The sequence below is a fragment of the Chaetura pelagica genome, unplaced genomic scaffold, assembly GCF_000747805.2.
Source record: "Chaetura pelagica isolate M959 unplaced genomic scaffold, ChaPel_1.0 scaffold117, whole genome shotgun sequence".
NCBI classification, from domain to species: Eukaryota; Metazoa; Chordata; class Aves; order Apodiformes; family Apodidae; genus Chaetura; species Chaetura pelagica.
In genome coordinates this window covers 4,586,890-4,609,806 of record NW_009954185.1, presented here as the reverse complement: position 1 = coordinate 4,609,806, position 22,917 = coordinate 4,586,890, and the positions used below count along the sequence as shown (strand labels likewise).

The 22,917-nt window shown below is 39.3% G+C and overlaps 1 protein-coding gene across 1 annotated transcript in view; it reads right to left on the bottom strand.

The window, feature by feature from the left end:
* SOX5 (SRY (sex determining region Y)-box 5) overlaps positions 1–22,917 on the bottom strand; it is a 289,699-nt gene that overhangs the window by 136,759 nt on the left and 130,023 nt on the right. Inside the window, exons 4-6 of the mRNA XM_010003011.1 lie at positions 21,217–21,303; positions 7,191–7,363; positions 4,677–4,745 (exon numbers count right to left, since the gene is read on the bottom strand). Of these exons, the coding sequence (XP_010001313.1) occupies positions 4,677–4,745; positions 7,191–7,363; positions 21,217–21,303 (329 nt within the window). The remainder of the gene's footprint in view (positions 1–4,676; positions 4,746–7,190; positions 7,364–21,216; positions 21,304–22,917) is intronic.

The window sequence follows — 22,917 nt, the reverse complement described above, 5'->3', positions numbered from 1 at the left end:
TATTTAGAGCTGGGAGGATACCCAGGGCAGCTGAGGGATTCAGGGAAACCAGGAAGCCTGGAACCTAAATGGGCATGGATTCTGGAGGGCCATGCGTGCACAACTCCCTGCCAGACAAGAGGCTAAGGTTCTACAAAGCCTGAGGCCATCAAGACCACAGTAAGCTTTTTGGCTGGGAGCAGGGCCTCCAAGCCAGGTGCCACCAGGCCCTGGAGCTGCATGCACCATCTGACCAAGCACCAGGCAGAAGTTACCTCCCACCAGGCAAGTGAAGAGCAGGCAGAGGCATGCCTTTCTAGCTCCACATGAGAATTTAGTCAGGATCCTCTCATTCTTCAGAGGTCCAAGCTTTCTCACAGAAATCCCATTAGAACATCTGATGACAAGTCCCTAGCTCTGAAATAAAAAGCCAATGCTCTGTTAAAACACACAGAGTCATCAAATGGTTGCTGTCTGGCAGGAATTCCTCTCAGATTTCAGATAGCACTCAGTTCTTGGGCTAAGTGCATCACCCAGAAATTAATAAAAATTAGTGACCAAAGTACTGGAAATATTAAACTAAAAAGTCAAAACGGTGGTCCAAATGTTAGAGATATTGTAAAGCAGCACTGTTGCTTCTTGCTGCTTAGAAATCTTAGTTTTACATTATTGGCAACCTGAAGCGTTCCAAGATCTTATGCTGGGCTCTCCAAAAAAATTCTGACTAAAAATCAGAACAGTTTAAAAAACATTTGGCCTCCGTTTTTGTTTGCCTTCTAATTTTGGAACTTGGTAGTGCTTGTGGTTTCAGATTTTGCCTGGAAATTTGAGAACTGAAAGTTTACATTTTGAAGAAATGAAAGCTGGCATTTTTGTCATCACATGACTCCAAGAGCTGGGGCTTGAGGGAAAAACATAAAACATTGTCAGCCTTTCTACAGAACTGTGACATGAGCAGCATCAGTTTTATCACAATTTAGGCTGCAAAGTTGACCTATTTTATCAACAGTGCCCTACTGAATATGAATTGCTTTATGAATGTTAACAATCAGATTTCATTTTCAGTATAGTTCAATTAAAGTGACATTCTCCACTAAGCTTCAAAGCAAACTATTCAGTTGTCAACCTGGGCTAGACTTTTTCTCTGAACAAGTGAAAAGTGTAAACTGCACCACCCAAAGATGTTTGTATCTTGGATACATGCCCATTGCCAGTTCTGGGGACAAGGTCAGTGTCACGAAAAAGGAGCATGTAGCCTTCAGTTTCTTTCACTGTCTGCCCACCAGCTACAGACTTTGCCATGCACTGGAGCAAGGATACCAGGAAGCAGATTGTGGCCACACAAAAGATGAGGTGGTGACCATCAGAGTTTCCCTGAGACACGGAAGGACAAAACTAGGTTTAGTCCAAGAACTTGGTGAATGCACGTGCTCTCCTCAGTCTGTTCTAGAGCTTTAGACTACTACAGAGTTGTTCTGAAACACAACCTGAGATCTTAATGGCTGTTGATGCACAAGAGTTGACTGAACACACATTACAACTTCATTACTGGTAAAATAGAGGTGTGCAGGTAAGAAGACCCCAACTACTCAGCAGACAAAAACTGTTACAAGTGAAAACCCTTTCAATACACATACACACAAAGATTAAATAGAACAGAAAGCAGTGTGCATGAGAAGGTGCATTCCAAAGTGGCATAAAATAAAATGGGGTGGGTTAGTTAATTATTCAGAGAAACTCAAACCTCTTCACAAATTACATCTAGAACATCCTGAAAAGCAAAAAAAAAAAAATCATAAATATTTGCCAAAACACAAAATCCTGCCTAGGTTACATTTTATAGCATTCTAAGGTCATACAGATTCTTAAATTTAATCTCATCTGCAAGTTTACTCCAGGTTAGCATTATCTCTTTACTTAACTCTCACTATGAAGATAAGCTGTTTGTCTTCTGCCTTAGTGACACCTTCTTCCAGTTAATTCAGAAGAGATGGACTTGAAAAAGACATAATGTCAATTAGAGGCTCATGTGCCAGGTACATTTTTCTAAGCTTAAGTAGCTAATGCATTTTTCTTCGGCATCACAGAAGCGGTTAGTTTAATTGAGCTGTAGTTATCCTCAGCATCTACAGTCCTCTAAGGAGGAGAGACATGTTGCAGTTTCTCCCTGCTTACATATTGTACGCGTTATTGGTGATTGTATGCTAGGGTAAGGAGAGAAGGAACTGTTTCCAAGTTAGCGCACTTAGAGAAAGGAGTCATAAATCACGGGGTCAGTTAGGTTCTGCTTTTTTTTAACCTTAGGGTATTATGTTTTCAATACAATATTTCAATAGCTTTTTTCTGTGTAATAATTTATCTGGAATTATGGCAACTCTTAGAAAAAACTGGCTCAAGTAAAATGAATCCTTTGTCATAAATATGTTGTGTTCGTAACTGCAGCCTAATCATTCAATTGCACGTAAGTCAAACAGCTATCCAGACTTTGTAGGAATATTTCCCTGTCAATAAATCTAATGCTGTTTTAAAACTCTGGGCCAATGTGACAGAAGACTGTTAGATTAATTAGGACAAGGTCAGAAAAGCTGAACTCACAGCTACATTCATGTCACAGTTTTGTTCCACCTACTGTAACCTGACCGTAAACTCACAGTCTGTTTCAAACATGGCCATGTTAGGATGACTTCATTGTCTCAATTTATATACAAAGGCAGATTTCTTCAAGAATTGTCTCTTCTCTCTGACAACAGCCAACCAAGCACGCAACTGAGAAGAAATGTTTTGCTTTTATTCACTGTCAATAAGGGGTTTTTTATTTGTAAAATGTTTTCCCTATCAGTGACTTCACAGTAACTGGACTGCAACCAGGGTTCATGAGACTGCAAGACCATACAGACCATGGAACTGTCAACAGGCAGACAGTATAATCAAAATTTCACTACAAACAGATCATCTCTGTGAGAATGAGAGGACAGTACTGTCTCTCTGCCTGTCCAATTCTTGACCTTTATCACATGAACATCCAAAAGGAGGGTGCCCTAAATCTGATGGGTTTTGTATGAAGTGGACCCTGGAGGTGAAATTCTGACCTCAGCAGGGTCAATATTTCATCCAAAATCCCCTGAGACAGACCTCCAAATAATTTCTTAGGCTTGCAGCTTCTATCAGATGGTAGCTAGCTGACTTTCATTTACTACTGACTTAGGTCAAACTTGGACCAGGGATCAAGAGATGAAAGGCTCTATATCTCATTATCAATAATCAGTTCTCCACTACCCTAAAAAACTACATACTTCATTCTTATCTACAAGACCTTAAAACTTAAAAGGGTTGGGGTCAAATTATGTTACTTCAATTTATTTTTATTCACTGCTTATAAAACAACTTCCTTTTTCACTGCCATAGCTAAATGCTAAAAATGTAAATACTTTCCTTGTAGAGGTTCTACTATTGTTTTTCTTTTAAAGTCTTGTTAAAGATACAGCAATAAAGAAAAATCCCTCCCACACACAAATTTAAAGAAGAAAAAAATTACAGAGGTCAAGGCCAGGCCAGGCCTTACCAATCTCAAAATTATTTTCAGCAAAGCACATCTTGTATATAAGTTGCCTTGTAAGAGAGGGGTGGACTTTCCCAGAAGTTTTTCATAGTTGCACTAGTCCTGGTACTGCCTAACATCCTCCAAAATTATAGAGTCAGTTTTTCTTCGAGTGTGAAGCCATACAACTTCTCTGATTTTGCTGGAATTAAGTTTTCTTAGATGAGTTACCCATGTGGCCCATAATTTCAGGCAACTAGTTCTGATACATTAAAGAGGAGCTTTGGAAGGAAAATCCTGTTGAACACAGAACTTAGCATCCACTTCCACAGCAACTTCCAATGCTTTACACATAATTGCATACTAAAACAGCCAGAAATTTTACCATGATTCTAGGTATCTGTGAAATGTCAAACCCCTCCTTTGTTATTCTTTTAAAATCTCCCTGAGCAAACTGATTTGCATAATTCCCCAAACAGGGGCATGCATATATACAAATGGAAGAAAAGTAATGAAATACAGTCAATGGCACAAAAAGAAACCTCTGAATGTTTTAAGGAAAAAGAGGTTAAATAAAGCTAACTGGTTACGCTGGGTGAACAACTTTTTTCTACTACTAGAAATAAACCTGTAGATTCCAAGGACCTACACAATTGCTCTCCTGAGTCTAATCAACTTTTCAAACAGCTTTTCATTCAGGCAATACTTCACCAAAAGCGTCAAAAATTTTGGGACACCTGGGCAGAGGGAAGGAGGGACACTTGATTACCAATCACTGATGAGAACTGCTTCTGCAACACCTCAAAATTAGAGTTGTAGGAGTCTCGTAACAATCCAGCTCTTTCTGGCAACACTTTGGCCACTCCTGATCTACAGCTGGAAGAGGATTTGGTCCTGTAAACCCTTGCTCACATGACTAGCTCCTTCTCTCTGCCTCCTGATCCTACAGGAGCTGTCATAATAATACAAGGCATTCCAGAAACTGACCTTTTTTGCTTAATGACAGGTAACATCCTCATGTGTTTCCATAAATAAGATGTAAGCCATCTGCTGAGAGTCTTAAAGAAATTATGATAATAATGGCTGAGGGAAAAGTGTGAGAAAATGGAAAGGAGGGAAGAGAGATAACAGGGGCACGGGTGGAGCCACAGTCTCTGACCTGGATCTGTTGCTGAAGAAGGTTAATTTTGTGTTGCTGCTGCAGGAGCTGCTGCTGTTGTCTTGCAATCTGTGGAGAAATTGCACAGAATAAATGTGAGATATGTATCACCATTCCTGGAATCAGTACACAGGAAACTTCCACCCTGCTCTTTTCTTTAAACTGCTCTATTAAGCTAAGGAATCTTCAAGTGCAGGCAACAGCAGCCTGGACTGCTGCTGGAGCAATTAATAGCTAACACCGGTGTGAAAGGGAATCTTATAGAAAATAATGAGAGAAGGATTAATACAAAAATCTGTCCTCTCTCACTATCTGAAATGGCACTGCTAAAATGTTCAAAAAGTGAGGACTCACTCGCTTCAGCTTGCTGGAGGAAGAACAATACTGGCAGAGAAACTGGGAAGTAGTAGGAGAAGGCAGGAAAGACAAGAAAGTAGGATGGACAGTAATACTCTTTTTATGTTTGGCACTACCTATACAAAAATTTAAAAAAAGGAAATCTGACACCCAGGAGGAAGGTCTTTGTGTTCATATTTCCTTGATGCAGAAACAGACACAAAGAGACTAAACTTAAGAGCTTGGGAAAATCACTGGATTTTCAATGTGTGTATCAGCTGAAAGAAACTCAGGGGGCACTGCAAGGCTACACAGCTCAACATTGAAGTTGATGGCATCATCGTCAGTCTCCTCTAAAAGTCATGTGCATTTTCCATAAGGACTTCCATCCTCCCTCTCAACTGACTGAATGATTGAGAACCTTACCATAGACACATTTTACATACAGTGAAGGAAAAAGCAGACAGTAATGGAACCAAATTAGAGGTCACACTGGTCTAATGGAAACAAACCATCATATACCCCAAACTTGGAAAGCAAACCTGAAAAACTTTCATTTGAGTCATCACAAAAGCTTTGTTCTCATGAATAGCTAGCACAGCAGTACAAACATTAGAAGGAGCATGGTTCTTCCCCTGTGGTATGTGTACACACCTCAGGGTCAGATGGGAACTTAAACACACTTATTGGGAGGAATTTTATGCATTCTTTCCCTTAGGTATTTTCTTTCATTTCTATTATTAAACTATTAACATAAGAAATACCCACTCATAGTTAACTCTGTATCTGAAAGATTAAATGTTTTCTTTCTAGGGCCTCTCTTTAGGCAACAAAAATATTTTTTATCTATACTTTTTTTTTTTTTAAGTGAAGGTATTTTAGTTTCTATATAATACAGAATTATACACAATTTTTATAATTAAAAGAAAATTTTGCTGTCCTAATAATAATCCCGCAGGACCTCCTACTCTCTTTTTCTATTTTCTCAGTTTTCTTTTTCACTTTCAGATCACTCAGCCAACCTGTAGCAGCAGTGAGTTTAAAAGGCAGGGTAAAGGAAATAGGTCCTGCAGGATGTATCCCAGTGGAGTAACTTTTTCAATTCCACCATCACAACTTCATCTGCCTTATCCACGCAAACACCAATGTTCTCTAGTTCACAAGTTCTCTAGTTTAATAGATAAGTCACTTCTCCTATTCTCCCTATGAGGCATGTCAGGTGTGAGGTGAAAATACACAGTATTTGAGACAAAATAAATAACCAAAAATAAGGAAAATGTCTGAAGATGTGACCAGTGGTTTAGAACCTTAAGACTTGTTCGGTATAATGCAAAACTTGAAGTATGACAACTACAGAATTCAAAGAATTTTGTGATTTTCATAGAATTCACTAGCTGCAATTCTATTATATAAACTCCAAGGTCATTACAATCTCAAATAAATGGTCAGTCAGACTAAAATACTTTCATGTAAGAGATATCAGGATGGACTCCTGAGAAAATTTTAAACCAGATGTCTGTTTTCTCTCCTCATGTTAAGGTACAAAAATGACCATTCATTTCTGGTAAAACTTGCACAGTGCAAGTATGGTAGAAAAGCTGTGTTCTTGCATAACATATCATGTGTCCATGCGTGCCTGTTGGATCCGTTCATGCGTGAAAACACTTGCGTTTTACACGGAGGGCATAGTTACGAGAGCTGAAAATCAAGCCTCTCAAGTGTAGTAGAAAAAAAGTCACACTTATTCACTGACTTTATATTCTGCTCCCTCACTTTTTTTGCACAGTTGGCAAAATTAACCTCTTTGTTTGTCATATCATAACCCAAATGCCACATTTTGTTCCTTTTATTCAGCATCACTGAGTTGAAGCAGAGCTGGAAGATTATTCAGGAGGGATGAACTTGTATGCTTATTTACACTTATTTTTCTTTAAAATACAACTATTGGAAGATAATACGTAACTGGAAGATGTATCTTTAAAAAACACAGAGCTCTACTTCACATACTGTAAATCAAATCATTCTTCCAATAGATTTTTGTTCAAACTTCTTCACCCAAGAAACAAATGGAAAAAATGTCTGGTCAGAGAGCAAATTTGGGAAACCCTAAAAGATAATCTCCTGTCAAGCCCTCCTAGAAAATTATCTAAGCTGAAAGCCACTATACTAATCACTCACCTGTTCTTGTTGCTGCTTAGCCAGCTCCATTTGTTGGCGTTGCTTCTCGATCTGTGATGCAGCCAGTTTCTTCTGTTCATCATGAGCTGCTAGCAGCTGTTCTCGCAAACTGGTCAGCTGATTGATCATACCCATGAGCTGCCTTTCCTTCTCAGCAAGGCTTTCTGGAGTCCCTGGGTATCATATGGTAAAAAAAATAAAGAGAAAAGAGGAAATTTAGAGCTAGCTACATTTTTATTTTGCAGCTTCACTGTCAGCAAAGTTTTAGTAGAATCAAAGAGCAGCAGCATATTGCTATATAATGCATGTTAACACCTGCTTCTCTACAGGAAAATAAGCCATAGAGGATAATTTTATACACAGGCTTCTGTGTCTGGTATCTGGTATCCCCCTTCAGTGTTTTCTTACCCTTTTTCCTGTTGCCTTTTAATCAGATGACTAGGGGAAAAAAATACTGCCTGTTTTGAAAGTTTCAAATGCTAGACACTGCTTACACTTTGTGGGGATCAAAACTGACACCTCCAGTTTTGAAAGACAATCACATTTTTGTCAGAAACTTATGACAAGGCTGCATCACTGCTTTGACGGATACAGAAACTGCAAGGTTTCCCCTCTATAATCAGGGGGAAGCAGAGAAGTCTCCTGGATACTGGGTACCTCTCTAGCGCCCCACACCCACCTTTCTCACAGTTACTAGCTCAGCACACAACAGCTGTCAGGTTGCTACCTACTGTATCATCTACAGCTGCCCTTATTAGGATGAAATTATATAGTATTTAAATTGTCAATAACTACTGTTGCTGCCACCGATTAATGTCAAAAGAAGAAGTCTTGAATAAATGTATCAGAAGAACTGAGTTAAATGCAACTCACCATCTCTCTCATTTGAACTGTCATGTTTTTTATAGGAGAGTTCAGCAGCTACAGACAGAGGAACTGACTACCTTGCTCTCATAATCACTCTGCAAAATGCATCTTCCTACCCAGGAGGACAGTTGGTTATAAGGGAAGAAAAAATTCCAAGAAAAATCAAAAGCTATGAATCATACACTAAAACAAAAAAATGGCACTACTAGTATATCCAGTATCATTTGACTTTGAATTTAAAAGACCAGAAAATATGTGTAGCAGCTAATCCACAGATATCTCCAATACCACCACACCCTCTCACGAGTCAGATCCTATGAAACTTTCTCAAAAAAGCTTTAGGAAAGGATTAAGGCTATCAGTGTCTGTGACTTCTCTGAAAATAGTCTGGTTTTGGGACAACTCTGCCACACAAACCCTTCTCAAACACAGGAAAGATTTCTTCTGCCAATGTCATCAGTGCTCTCCAAGTGAAGGAAAAAAAAAAAAAAAAAAAAAAAAAAAAAAAAAAAAAAAAAAAAAAAAAAAAAAAAAAAAAAAAAAAAAAAAAAAGAAGAAAAATTGGCGACTATATTAAACATGTTCCCGGCCAAATATCAGTCAGACATGGAAAAAAGCTACTGCTAATAGCTCATTTAGTCTACCCCCCTGCCAGTGCAGGAATGTTCCCTACAATATATTTACTGCAGCTTTCTAGATTGGATCGAAACATCCAAAATGGTGAATCATCTACTGCTTTCTTTGGAAGACTGTACCACAGCCTTTGAGGTGTCACTGCTAGGGCTCTCTGCTTGACTTTAACTTACATTCACTTAATTTCAACCTTGTGCTCCCAAACAACATCCCATTTGCTACGTCAGCCAAGTCCAAGCCCTTAGATAAATTTGTAGACAGACATATAGAAGTGGGGAAACACAAAGAATCAGCATTTTCATATAAAGGTAATGTAACTTGATGAACTTTTTATTAAGATACTGGAGATTTATGTGAAAGCATTATCATCATACAATAAAGAACTACTGCAAAATATTCTCAGCTAGAGTCTCAAACACACACATGGTATCAACTGGAAACTTGAGACTGAAACAAAAACCATAGGGCTCTAAAATTGTTCTGTTAAAAGCTGTGAGAAAGAGTGGAAGCCAGTGCTAAAATACTAACACTGCTGATGAAAACACTTTTAACTTGCGATTTTTATTTCATCCATTGGAGACAGAGAACTGTTACAAGTAATGCATTTGCCATGTGGCCACAGAATTAATCCAAAGTGTCTGTTGCCACTCTTCTATCTTTCATTTGTTTTTCCTTAGGAAAAAGGTACAGCGTTTCCAAGTGGCACAGAAGAATTATTCTAGAAGGCAGTCCCTTCCTAGTCCTATCTGCAGCTAGTGTGTTAGTTTACTGTACTGCTCATCTAATGAAACTGTCAGTACATAGAGACTGGCAGTATAACATGATGGGCACACTGAAACATGAAAGATACCGATTCTAATTATTTATTCAGCAGATATTTTATTTCAAACTTAGTCAGTGTGTGCAAGAGAGAGGCAGAAGGACCTAGAGAAGGAATACAAAGGACTGGCTTAGTCCTAAAGTTAGGGTAAGCAAAAATAAATCACTGTCAAATAAACTGTTCTGACAAATACACTGACACACATCAAAGCTCTTCAACCAGTGCTGGTTCATCAGTGTATTTCGAGCTACCACAGTAGTTTTCAGTTGGGAATCAAAAAGCACTTTGTAAAGCTAAATTAATCCCCACCACACCTTTGAAAGGTGGAAAAATGTTTCCTTATGTGTAAACTGACAAGACAGAGGGGTCACAGAGTCAGCTGCCGACAGCAGCAGCAGCAATGTTGGTGCCCAGTGTTGAGCTGCGAGGCTCAGGCTGCGCTTCCCGCAGGCGCACGGCGCTCCACGTGCTGCCGCCCGGGCCATCCACCTACTGCAGCTTCTCCTATGATCTGTTTTACCTAGAGAGTCACAAAAACCTTCTTCCTCGGGAAAACAACACCAAGAAAGTCTGAATGAACTAAGAGCAAGTGGCTGGGACAGCCAGGTGGCAGGGCAGGGGCTGGAGATACCGGCACGCCCCAGCTGCGCAGCTGGGGAAAAAACCCACCAAACTCAAATCTCTTCATTATTATTCAGTTTTTTAAGAAACTTTGGAATGCCCAAAGCGGCTGCTTTATCCACTAACTCAGTAATTAAAATATATAAATCCTCTGGTCTATAAACTGGACTGGAAGTTGTCTGTCAAAAGGTAGCTTTCTTGCTTTTTATTTCTTGAGCAATTTCAGCTTGCTAATACACCAAGTGGGAGAATTTATCACTGTCAATTCAAAAATAAACAAAACAACTTTTGCTGGAGAATACTTTCTGGAAAACGTGGCTTAGTAGGCACTTTATTTTCATATGATTTGCTGATCCTCCCAATAACCTCAATAATACTTAATTACAATTTCAGTCCTTTAAGGTATCATTCCTTGCACAATAAGTACTTGGATAGCCATACTATCCAGTGAGCTGCAAAAAACAGAGGCAAGAGACAGCAAGTATGCGGATCTAATGTGAGCTGGTGAGTTCTGAGGTAGATTTCCCTTTGCCTTAAACACAGATCCATGTAAGTCCCACTGATAACAAATCACAGATAGACACTGACTTACAAAAGTGTGAAAGCTAAAAAGAAGAAAAGTACTTGAATCAGACTGTCTTGATAATAATGTAATGTGTTTGCATTTAGCTTAAGTTTAGTATTTTTTGTTGCCATTATTAGCCAGCACACCTTATCCATCATTTCTTTCATGAAAATGGCCAACCAAACTGCCATTTCACAGATGCCATTCATAAACTACTTAGTTAACATAACAAAAGACGGCCAAATGATACCTGAGTTTTTTATGTAATCACAGAATTGTCATGTCTGCAAAAGACCACCAAGATCACCAAGTTAACTCAGAAAAAACCCACCATGCCCACTAGAACATGCCCTGAAGTGCCACGTCTACATGTTTTTTGAATACCTCCAGGGATGGTGACTCCACCACCTTCCTGGTGACCTGAGGGCAACAGCTTGGTCACCACCTAAGTATATTCAATTACAGGAATTTTTTCCAGTGCATTAAAATGCACTGCAGAGCTAGATAACCAGTTGCCATTTTTGCATCACTTCCTAGATGCTGCAGATAGTGGGTAGGCAAGGATGGTGGACTTCTTTCTGTTTTATCACCACGACTTTCCCTCTGTTAACCTGCATGAGATCTCATCAACCTTTAGCATCATGTGAAGTGCCTTGGCAGCTTCAGGATTTCCATGTTAAGAATTCTGTAGCTTATAGGACAAAACATTTTAGCATTTGAAGTAACTACAGCACCAACTGCATATGGACGGTTGCTTAATTCACGCTACTTGGGAATTAATGAAGTATCCCCATGGCTGCCAACAATGCTAAGAACTTGAGAGATGGTGCAAACCTCAGCAAGGATCAGCCACCAGCCCCAGCACCTACTTGCAGCAGCTTCATTATCAAACTCACAGCTGCTCCAGGTAGTACAGGTTCTGGAGCTGGCCTGTGCTCTACACACAGTATCTGTAGGGTTGCAGTGCTTTCACTCCAGCCATGCAGTGTCTGAAGAAAAAGCAAGTGCCCTTTATTGCTTTGTACAAGTTGACAGTAAGCTAAACCCACTTCACACAGATATTGAGTGAGGAGTAAAAGGAGAGTGGCTTACATCGATGACTGCCTCAAAAAATTATTCTTAATTACTGTCAGATCCACAACAAATAGATATTGCACATTTCAGGTTTAACAAAGCTTTTAGCCACCAGACCACCTGCCTTTCAGGAGATTGCTGTAGGTGCTCAGACTGTTCTTCTCTCTGTGCTCTATCACTGCAATGGCAAAGCATGGATTTTTCACAACTTACCAAAAAACAACTCAGGCAAGAAAGCATTGAAGTATACATTACGGGTTGATACAATGAATACCCCAAGAGAAGATGCTTTCCAGATGCATCAGCTTATTCTCTATCACCACAAAAACAGATTCCGAAAAAAACCCCAACAAACACGTTTGTGGATGCAACACCCACAGCAGATGGCAATAAAAGAAGACTCAAATTAGTGGCATTCTGTATCGCCAAACCTAAACTTCAACTCAGATCAACACTATCCATAATAGTGTATAAGTAGTAAAAGAAATTTACTCAAATGTGAAACAAACTATTACACATTCTTAGTTCTGATTCACAGTCTCAGACTGGCAGTGACAGTAACATTTTAATAAACATTAGAATGAAGACACCAATATGACCAAATGACACACTTGAAGTGAGAAAACGAACAGGAGAAACCTTGGCATATCCACTCAAAACAGAACCAAAGCAAAAAAAAAAAAAAAGGCAGAGAAACCACTTTTGCAATCAAAATAGTAAATACTTTATTATAATTTATTAGACAGAATGAGAATGTAAATAAGAAATTAGGAAAGCCAATATTTTCTTTAACAGGCATTTTAAGCTTGTGTTGCAAATGCTCAAGCGATGGAAATGTTTGCTTGCAGCCAGCCTACAGATCTGCTCCCAGGCACACAGCACCCAGCATATTCTGCAAGGGGCAGAGATATGGCAAGGCTCTCCTCCATCCCTCTGACACGTCTCCATTCAACTGCTGGGATTGTTATCAATCGTGGTGCTTGTGTGCACATCCACGCACACCCAAACAGACAGTGAAATTTATCCCTGGAGTCAGTTTACTATCAAAGTAATTACGTAAATAGCTTTTGAACTGTCAGCATCTGTCTTTCAAAGAAAAATCAAAGAAAACAATGCACGAGTACAAAGCCTGGAAGACACTATAATATTGTATTATGTTCATATTATTATCTATGGTTATAAAAGAAAAAAAATCCTCCTGTATCTGCAAAGCTTTGTAGGGAAAACACAAGAAACCAACAACCACTAAATGGAAATAAGAATATTCTAAAATACTCTGTATTCAAATGATGTTAAGATATATAATAGCAATTAGAGCAGCATAGAGCGCTTTTTAATTTCAAAGCATTAGGTGACTGATCTTCTTAAAGACTGTAAGCAGGCAGAAAGGCAGTGATATGTTTTACTTCTACAAATGGGAAAACTGAGGCATGAAGTTTTCAGAAACTTGCCTGAAGTAATTCTTAACTTTACACACTGTAAGCCCTTTTATTGCTGGTCTCACTAAAGTCACCAGCAGAACTGTATCGGTAAGGCTTAGAATTTCCCCACTGATTTTAACAGGGATACATGTTATATAAATAATTAAATCTTGGCTTGACCTGGTTTGCTACCAGTTAGGGTTCTAAAGGAACCCTACGAATGAAGCAATGACTCACACCATCACACTGGCTCAGAGAGAGAACCATGCCACAACACAGCTTCTGTGTAACTTTGCTCTGATGTAACAAAAGTGCGATGAGGACATAACTATAACCTATGCACAGGCTAAAAACCGAGTAATCTACTTCTTCCTGTGATGTTTTTTTCAGTGCCTTTTTAAAGCTAGGGACATAACAGTTGCAATAGAAAGAAAAGAAAATTAGCCAAGAAAGAGGTTTTTCAAACTGGATAGCCTATTAACTAAGCTGTCCTCAGAACAATTAAACTCCCACTAGCAATAATGTTACTATATCCAAAAAATAAATAAAGTATCAGCAGTCCATAAAATAAGTATCTGTTCTTGAGGGTTTTATTCCAGTTTCTTTTCTAAAGAGTTTCATTCTCATCCCATTGTCAGATATTTTTCTTTCTCCATTCCCCACACCAGTTTTAACTTTGCTCTGACACATTAGAAATCCCAGTATTACTCAACTCACTAAAGAAATGTGGAAAGTAAAACAGAGAGGTCACCTAGTCATCTTCTACTTAAAAGCAAACTAATCTTTGTTATGCTTACCCTAGGAAAAAAAAAATAATCTATTAAAAACCTGATTATTTTAAACAGGAGTATTCCTGCCCTTGCCGCAGACGGCCGTGCTGCTGACGTCACCTGAAGTTGTATATGTGAGGCAATGGGAGCTGATGTTACGGGCCCTCAGGAAACGTACTCTGATACGCAGATCTAACTGGCTGAGGTAAGTTCAGAATTTAAACTCTTCTTTGCTCTCCCTTTGAACAGGAATGTCAAATGTTTATGATCAGGCAATGAGTATATGTTTACAATTACGTCCTTGCCGGTATGTATTTGTGGGTGGATGTGGCTATGGGCTTGTGCACATGTAAAACTCCCTTGATGCTTCCCTAATCAATACTTCAGAGAATGTTTTATTATGGACTTGCAGACAGCTGGTAAATCTAGGAGCTGCCAGGATATAAACATCTAAAACCTGGCATTTTTCATTAAGCATTTAAGCCAACTTTACTACACAATGACTGCCATCACTTACAACTACCTACCTTGCTAAATTAAATGACTTCATCTGATTTTTACGGGAAGTCAGTGTAAGAAGAAACCTTTCTGACTGCTTTTTACTCAGCAAGCTGCAGCCACCAGAAAATGAAACAAGCCCAGAATTCAAACTGATTTGCCTGCACCTACAGATCTTTGTAGTGAATCTTCTTTGTTTGACAAAGTACTTTTTAGAACAGCATGCTAGAAGGAAGATACTTATTTCAGCATATGGACAGTCAATATTTAAAGTTTCCGTGGAAGACTTTACAGAATGACGAAAAACAAATTATGAACAATTACCATCTTTTGCCATTACTACCCTTAAGAATTAATATTCTGTGGGGATAAAAACTTAGCTGTCTGCTCTGCAACAGACCAGCACATTAATATTTCGCAATGCTGGAAAGAAGTTGTCAGTGAGTGTGCTTTATTTGCTGTCAGAAAAAGTTTTGGTACAGTAGACTGCAAACAAAGCTTGGTATTCAACCAGGTTAGTAACTTATTGTCAAGGTTACAAAAGGAATAGACAACATTTGTATTTAAACTATTTCTCAGAAGTTATTCATTGTTTTACTGTCTAGACAACAAGCTAGAACTAGGCTAGAGAAATAGCATTTGCTGCTGAAATTACATGCAACAGCAGGAAAAACAGTAAAAAAAAATGTATGTTTATGTATATTTGCTTTGTTTTGACAAACTGGTAATTGTAGCTCAACAACATTCATCTCCATCAGCACATCTTTCAGGTAATGTTAGTACAAAGAAGAAATGGTTTAGGTCTCTTTTGTCACACAACCCTCCAGATAATTTTTAAATATAGTGGTTTGGCCTCCATATGTTCAAACAAAATAAAGCCATTGGCATTTGCTACTTCAATTAGTGCAATTTTATTCTATTTTCTCTACTAATAATCACTTCTTAAAAATAGAAGTTGTATTTTATTTAACTACAACCTGATTTTTTCTGATCAAATTAAGTATCTTTACATTAAAAAAAATGTATCACAGTATCATTCTGGTTGGAGAAGACCTGCAGGATCATCGAGTCCACCCACCACCCTAACTCTGCAGCATCCACCACTAAACCCTGACCCCTGGCACCACATCTGTCTTCTTCGATGTCAAGATGTAAATCCAGAACAGCCCGAATTTCCTACTTTTTCACAAATGTGCAACTTCTTTGCATTTTAGATGCTTTAAAAGAAGATTCCTCCAACCCACCTTCCACAGATACTACCCTTAACTAACCTCCTGCTCTAGGGTCAAATAGGAGCTGCTTCATCCAGTCACACTCTCCATTTCAGGCTTCCACTTGGCCTGAAAGAAGTTCTGCGTTGGTGTGCCTCAGTTGGCACAGTCTGCTTCTCTGCAGCCTGAGAGTATCATATTGCTTTGTGATCAACCTCCACTATTTCAGCAGCTGCCAAATTTCCTCTCAAAACGTAGGTTCCCCTGTGTGCCACTGGGCAAGTTCCCCCCCTCTCCTGGCACTTTTGGAATATTAACAAAGGACTAAAGCTCAGTGATTTGCTACTATTAAACACCTCAAAAAAAAATAACTGCAGAGAAGATACTAAGTAGGTTGCAATAAATATTGAATTCATCACAGTTAAAAGCCGACAACCAGACATATCTTACCTCCTTCACTTATGACTCGCCCACCTTCTCTCCCCACTCCAAACACAATACTACCCACAATAAATAATGCCAAACATTCACATGTGACACAAGTTTGCAACCATTTTGCAACTATTAATTTGCAAATGCAAAATTCACTTAGCTCCTAAGAAAGTGTGCTGCTTTCATACATCTCCTGGAGATCTCTACTTTATTAGTCAAAGGTTTAAACCCAGTGTATTCTGCATGAATAATCTCTCTCCTCTTCCCCTTCCTTCCTCCTGTCCACATCTAAATGCAGAATCCTCAGCTTCCCTGTCTTCAGTTTACAGATTATGCGATCCTAAGTGTCACTCACTGGATTACTGCACATAACCTGAGCACTACCCGAAGCTTACTTGTCTTCAACTTGTCCAGCATTGCTTAAAAGGAATTATCCCTCACAATCCATATACCAAATCTGCACAGCCCACTTATCTCAAGATTCTGTGTGTCACCTACCAGATTATCCGTTTTAATCCATACATTGAATCTACATAACATATGTCTTTAATTCATGGGCTCTGATGAGCTATAGTATCACTGAATGGATTATTTCTCTTTATCCATTATTGGCAGTTGTAAAACCGTTCACTGCATACTCTCTCATGCCCCATCTTCTCAACATATAAGCAAGATTAGAGTCCCCAGCAAACTGAACTCTATCACACATCAAACACAGCTGCATATAATACTTGCACTCATACTTTACGTAACCTGGAACCCAGTTGTTCACACAGAACAAATGCCTGTGTTATTATGCATTAAAGATTAGAATTGGTAGGCTAATCTTGCTTTCAATTACACTCACACTCTATGGTTACTCCAGGACAGTCTTTGGAGTTACCTAGAGTGGCTACAAGGAAGAGCTGATTTTATCCTAATGATGATCTCTTTCACAATGAGTGCAGAAAACACTTCACAAAGTTGTTTAGGAACTGCCCTGTACAATAGAGAAGGATTTTCAAACAACAAAAAAAATCAGGTTCAGGCTTGCCCAGTCTTTCTTGGGAGACTCAGGCACAATCACTGTTAACAATGCCTTCACTTCAACAAAAAACCAACTCAGAAAGATTAGAAACAAAAGGCAGTTTAGCCTTTTGTTCCACACACCTATTCAAAATTAGCTAAGTGGGGAACATATAAAATATGCATTATTATTTCTTGACAAGTCTTGATAAGCGAGAGATGGAGAAGATTAGCAGAAAGGCTCTGTGTACACTGGGGAAGTTTTAAAAAAGAGTTCTCATCATGAATAAAGCTGCTTCACTCGTGTTAGCAGAACTGTGCACCTCGTGATGTACATGGTCACCTGGGGGGCTAGTACCATTCCCAGAAGTCTTCTCAGAGGAGGCTCAACACCAGTGAAACAAAAGTTTAATGGTTGATTTCTGCGTATGGAGACGGCCACTGACATTGATGAGCATCAAAATAAACTTCTTATACCTTTTCTTACCAGTGGGCGTTTGACAGTGTTCTTTCGGAGGGAAGCAACCACTTTCACCCTGGAATGCACAGGTATCAGGAGGCAGAAGGGAGTGTAATTTTACTTCCTGTAGATGATTAGTTTGAGATCTGAATTTCTCTCCGCTCCACTGAATCCAATAAACTGCATTATCCATGAATTATCCAGAAGCCATTTGAGCCTTGTTCTTGAATATGATGGTTATAAGTAAGTTTGAACAGGCTTTAACCAATTCAATATATAATTTTACAGCTTTATTTTAAGATAATTCTATTTAACAGCAGGTTTTGTGGGTTTTACTATAGACTGATTTGTTTTCAACAGAGTAAAAATTCTAGGGATTTCAAATAAAAATTTCTTAAGAACTTTCCCATATCAAACTTATTTAGCCCCAGGCTACCTCTTTAAACAAACAGAGGCATTTGAGTTAAAATTTCTACAGTTATGAAAGGTTCTAGATTTTGTCCCATTTTAAGTGTAAGAGTATTCCCTTGCAGTACCTTTCAGTCAAGCCCTGAAATTAAATATTACATTTCCTTTTCCATTAGCAACTGGGCATACACAGAACCTTCTAACTGTAATCTTGAAGTTTGCAGCTAGACCTCCGCAGATCCTCAGTGATGGTTCTCCCATTTTACAGGCAGGCAGATGAAGGGACGGGGGCTTAAAGTAGATGCTAAAAGTAACAAAGCAGCCAAGAGAAACAACAGAATAGAAAACGTGGGAGTTTGGCGACTTCCAGCCATTTACAACTCCCCTATCTTTAATAAAATATTACTGCTTTCCAGCTTAAAAGAAATAACACTAATAGAAAATAAAGTCCTTCGCTTCATCTCCCTTTCTTTTAATCTCTCTCAGAGAATAAAACTCAATGGCAATAACACAGACTGGGGCATTAACAATATGTAGCCTAGCACTGAGACTTTAGCACATGACATACTAAAACTCCCCCAGATCTAATGAAAAACACAATGAAATTTTGAACAGTTAAATGGAAAAAACTATTCAGCTCTTAAGACAGTTGGGCAGTACAGCTTCTACTGCTGTCCACATTCCAGGGTGTATTAATAATAAGACACTACTTGTGCAGGGTTTCCAAATATCACTAATGGAGAAATGAGGGAAAAAAGAGCAGCTGCCAAGCCAAATATACAGAGAAGTTAATTAAAAAATCACAACTGGAAAACTTAATAATTTGACATGCCTATAGAAGGACAAAAACATTTTCTAGCATAATAGACGTGTATTTGTACACGCATAAGTGAGTATAAAACAGCTCAACTCGCACACCTTTCACGTGTCCTCGCTAAATACAGCTGCAATACAGCTGAGCATTGTTTGCTGGACGCTCATGGCTGGCGGTGCCATGAAAATCACATTCCTGGGCACTAAATAATCAGCCTTCCTGACCCCCCAAGAACCTGTAAGTCAAATTCATTTACCCCCAGAGGGCAATGCTCTATTGTATCCTCCCTTCTTTCTAGCCACCTAGGAACAATGGACAATAATTGCAACTGTCACGGCAGTCAGTAGGAAAAATAAACCAGTGCCTGTTTTCACAGCTTACTGCCAAACCTGATCCAAATACCTAATAACCATGCCCCCAACCATAGAACCTCAGTTGCACTAAAAAGCCTCAGATGTGAGGCTTTTGAACTGAGCTACAGAACAATAACTCGACTTGTGTTCAAAATATGAAGCTAAAAAACAAAAATTAAAGCAAAGAAAACTCTTCTTTGAGGCTGTGCTGTTGCTCCCCATCCTCCCCCGAGCAAGACTGAAAGGACTGTTGGAATTTCTTTCGTGCTAGGATATAGCTGCTGCTGCTTTCAAGTTGAACTTGTGAAAGGGAGAGGAAGGGAGAAAAAAAAGATTGCCTTCCAACAGAACAAGATCATAAGGACTGGGAGGAGACCGTCTTCTCAGCGCACAGCACTTTTCAGAGCAGCTTCACCGAGCCCAAAGCCAGAGGAAAATCGCTGGGAGTCCTTCTCAAGGCTCTGGCATATCAAGAGTTAAAGAGGCTCCAGACAACACACAAGAACTGCTGAAACACACGCCCGAAATTGAACATGAAAGCCGCCTATGTACTTTGGGCCCGAAACATTTTAAAGATTCACCAGTTCATGGCAGCTGATGAAGTTGATTTAAAACAATACGCTTTAAAAAGCCAGAACTCAGATAAGCCCAGTGGCTACCCTGCCTCTTTATGACCTGTTGCTTTATGCATATGGAAAAAACGTACGCAGTGGGAATAAAGAACCCAGGGTTTGGCCCTCTGTTATAATAATATCATCTCAGCCTATTTGGGGCCGAAGCACTATATTCTGTTTTAAAGTTATTCTACATATGTAATGAATATATATTTTTGAATTACAGCCTCCTAGGGAGAAGCTGGGGAAGCGAGTGGCATACTTTCCTGCTTGTGTAAGTCAGTGGACTAGCCCAAACTAATGCCGGTGGCATATCAGTGACAAGCTGGAAGGCACATATAATTAAAATAACTTTATCTTCGCACATGTACCAATACATTAATCTCTCTGAACACGTCATGTTGTATTCTTTCCTGAAAACTGCCCACTTCTTCTGCAGCAGGTCCTTAAACCTATCTGACACAAGTTTTGCGGGCCTGCCCGAACGAGGATCTCGGTATGAGGGACAACATTAGTAAGCAAACAAACAAAAAATAATGGAGAGAAATGAAATCTCGTTATGAACATAAAAGAAGGGTTTAATTTTAATCTTCTTCTAGTTTCACATTTCCAAAACAACATTGGCTTTGATTTTCCTACTCCAGATGCACACTGATATAAATGGGAGAAGAATCAGTCACTGTTTCTTTTCAGAGTGATAAAAGGCTGTTCCGGAAACTAAAAATGTTTACACACATGCATTTTGAGTCAACTCCTCATCACAATCACTGAGGAAGAATTATATAAATATTAAATTACATCAAAACAAAAAACCTACAGGTTCCCTAAAATTACCTCACTTGTATAAAATGGGAAAATATCTTGGCAAAGCAGAAGCTACTGCTGCTGGAGAGTGGTCAAATTTTGTCATTTTCCTTCTGGAGTACAGCTTTAAAAGAACATGCTTTCGTGCACAGATGTTGTACGCTGTCTTTTAAAATCTGCACTGGCTAATTTTGGTACCTAGAGGTATCATAACACAAACTTTGCTGCTTTTTTTTTTTTTTTTCCTACAAGCAGGAAAGTAAAAAAAAACCTACAACGTCAAAATCTGTCAAAAAATGAACATGGACTTCTGACCACCCTTAGATTTCAGAAGCTGAGCTCTGCTATACTCTGATTCCACATAAGCCAGTGTTTGATATGTGAATTGACTTTTTTTTTTTCAATCCAGCAACAGTGTGTCCTCTTATAATACAGACCACTAGATGCAACAAAAGCTTTACATAAGGTCATTCACTTAGGGCAATATATAATTTCATTTATTTATATTATCACAGATGGAGAGCACACATTTCATTTAAGCCTCAAATGATGATATTTCAAGGGGAGGGGAGGAGGATCAAACAGACAAAGTTCCATAAAGCCAGTGATATCTGTATACTCATTTTGAATTTGCTTTAGCACAGAAACAGCGTTACCTTTTATTTCTCCAAAGTTCCCTGATCCCATGGCAAGAAGCTTGTCTTTCCAGTCCTTTGATAGTAGCTTTTCAATACTGGGAGTTTCTGAGTGAAGGGGGGGAAAAAAAATGTAAGCAAATCAACATGACTGTCTCCACAATAGAACTCATTAGAAGTCTATCTGCTAAAAATAAGGCCACCCCTATTCTGGGCCCCTGTTCCTAATGACTTCATCAACAAACTGATAAGAAAAAAAAAAAACCGGGGGGGGGGAGAAAAAAAGAATGTGCTTTGTCACCTGCTGTTTCAAAACCATTAGCTTTTTCCTCTTGTGGAACAAAACCCCGGTAATTCTGTATGACAATGGGCACATATAAACCTGCAGTTCATTGTTTTTCAATTTGGTGAACAAGTTGCTGCCTATAATGGATGCCTGTCAATTTCTGGGTGTTAGTCTGCAGTCAAAAAATAATTATGTTGATAAAATGCAGAGTAAAGAGAGAGAGAGAGAGAGAGAGAGAGAAAGAGAGAGAAGCAAAGTATTAGCTCCTAAATCGGCTACATGTAATTATATCCCTCTGAGTGTTTACAATTACATCCACTTTATAATGTGTGTTTAAACATCGTGCGGTGGTAAGCACACTGTGGAAAGATTTTCCGGTAACACGCACATTATAAATAATAATAAAAAGTTGGGTATGAAAAAAAGCTTGAAAAGATTGCAAAATCCAGAGGGAGAAAAGGCATTGCTTAGAATGGAAACCCATTATTTGCTCATTTCAGATTCTATCACTTCCTCTAAAAATAAAATAAAAAGAAACTACATTTGTTCAGTATTTTCAGGAAAAATGCATTGAGGGTGTGGATGGGTCTGATATTTATGCCTGTAACTCTTGCATTCTGACCTCTTTTTGTGTAGAATTTTAATGCATAAGTAAATATAAATGCTAATAAAATTCAGAGAACATTAAACTCAATTCCAAACAATGTAATTGTATATTCTTGTCAGCATTTAGATGGGTACACAATTACAATAGCTTTCAATCCCACGATTAGCACTGCATTCAGTTAGAAAATGGAGTGTACTAAAAGATAAGTGTCCCAGTATGCGCCATCTAAATAACAATACCCACACTTATTATCTGGATCTAAGACATATACTGCTATTCTCCACATTCGTGTTTATGTGTATTTGTATTTGTTCAGGCATTTGTTTACCCCCTACCAGGAGCATAAAGGGAGTACATGTTAACTTATCAAAGGGACCGTCTGGCCTAGAGACCATACAATTATTAGCAACTGGTTAATTTTCCCCACAGTAAAAACCATTACGAGCAACCTTCATTATCTTGTTTGGCTAATTCTGCCTCCTTCCTTCAAGCCCCAACCTGGGGCTCCGGGGAGGCAGCGCTGCGGTGCCCGGCGGGGCTCCCCCCGGGAGCTCCCGGCCCTTCTCCCTCCCCACCAGGAGGGAGAGGAACCGAACCAGCCCCAGCCCCCGCTACACCAACCACACGCAGGCTCACGCTGACGCGCAGGTGAGGACCCTGAGACGAGCCCTCCTGCCTCCCGCACAACGCGCCCCGCGCAGGCTGCGCGCAGGCGGACGCTCCGCGCAGGGAACATCCCCATGCCCGAGCCTCGCTGGGCGCTGCCAATCTAGCAGCGAGCCGCATCCCATTCACAGCAGAAGAGATTATAATTCCCCCCCCCCCCCCC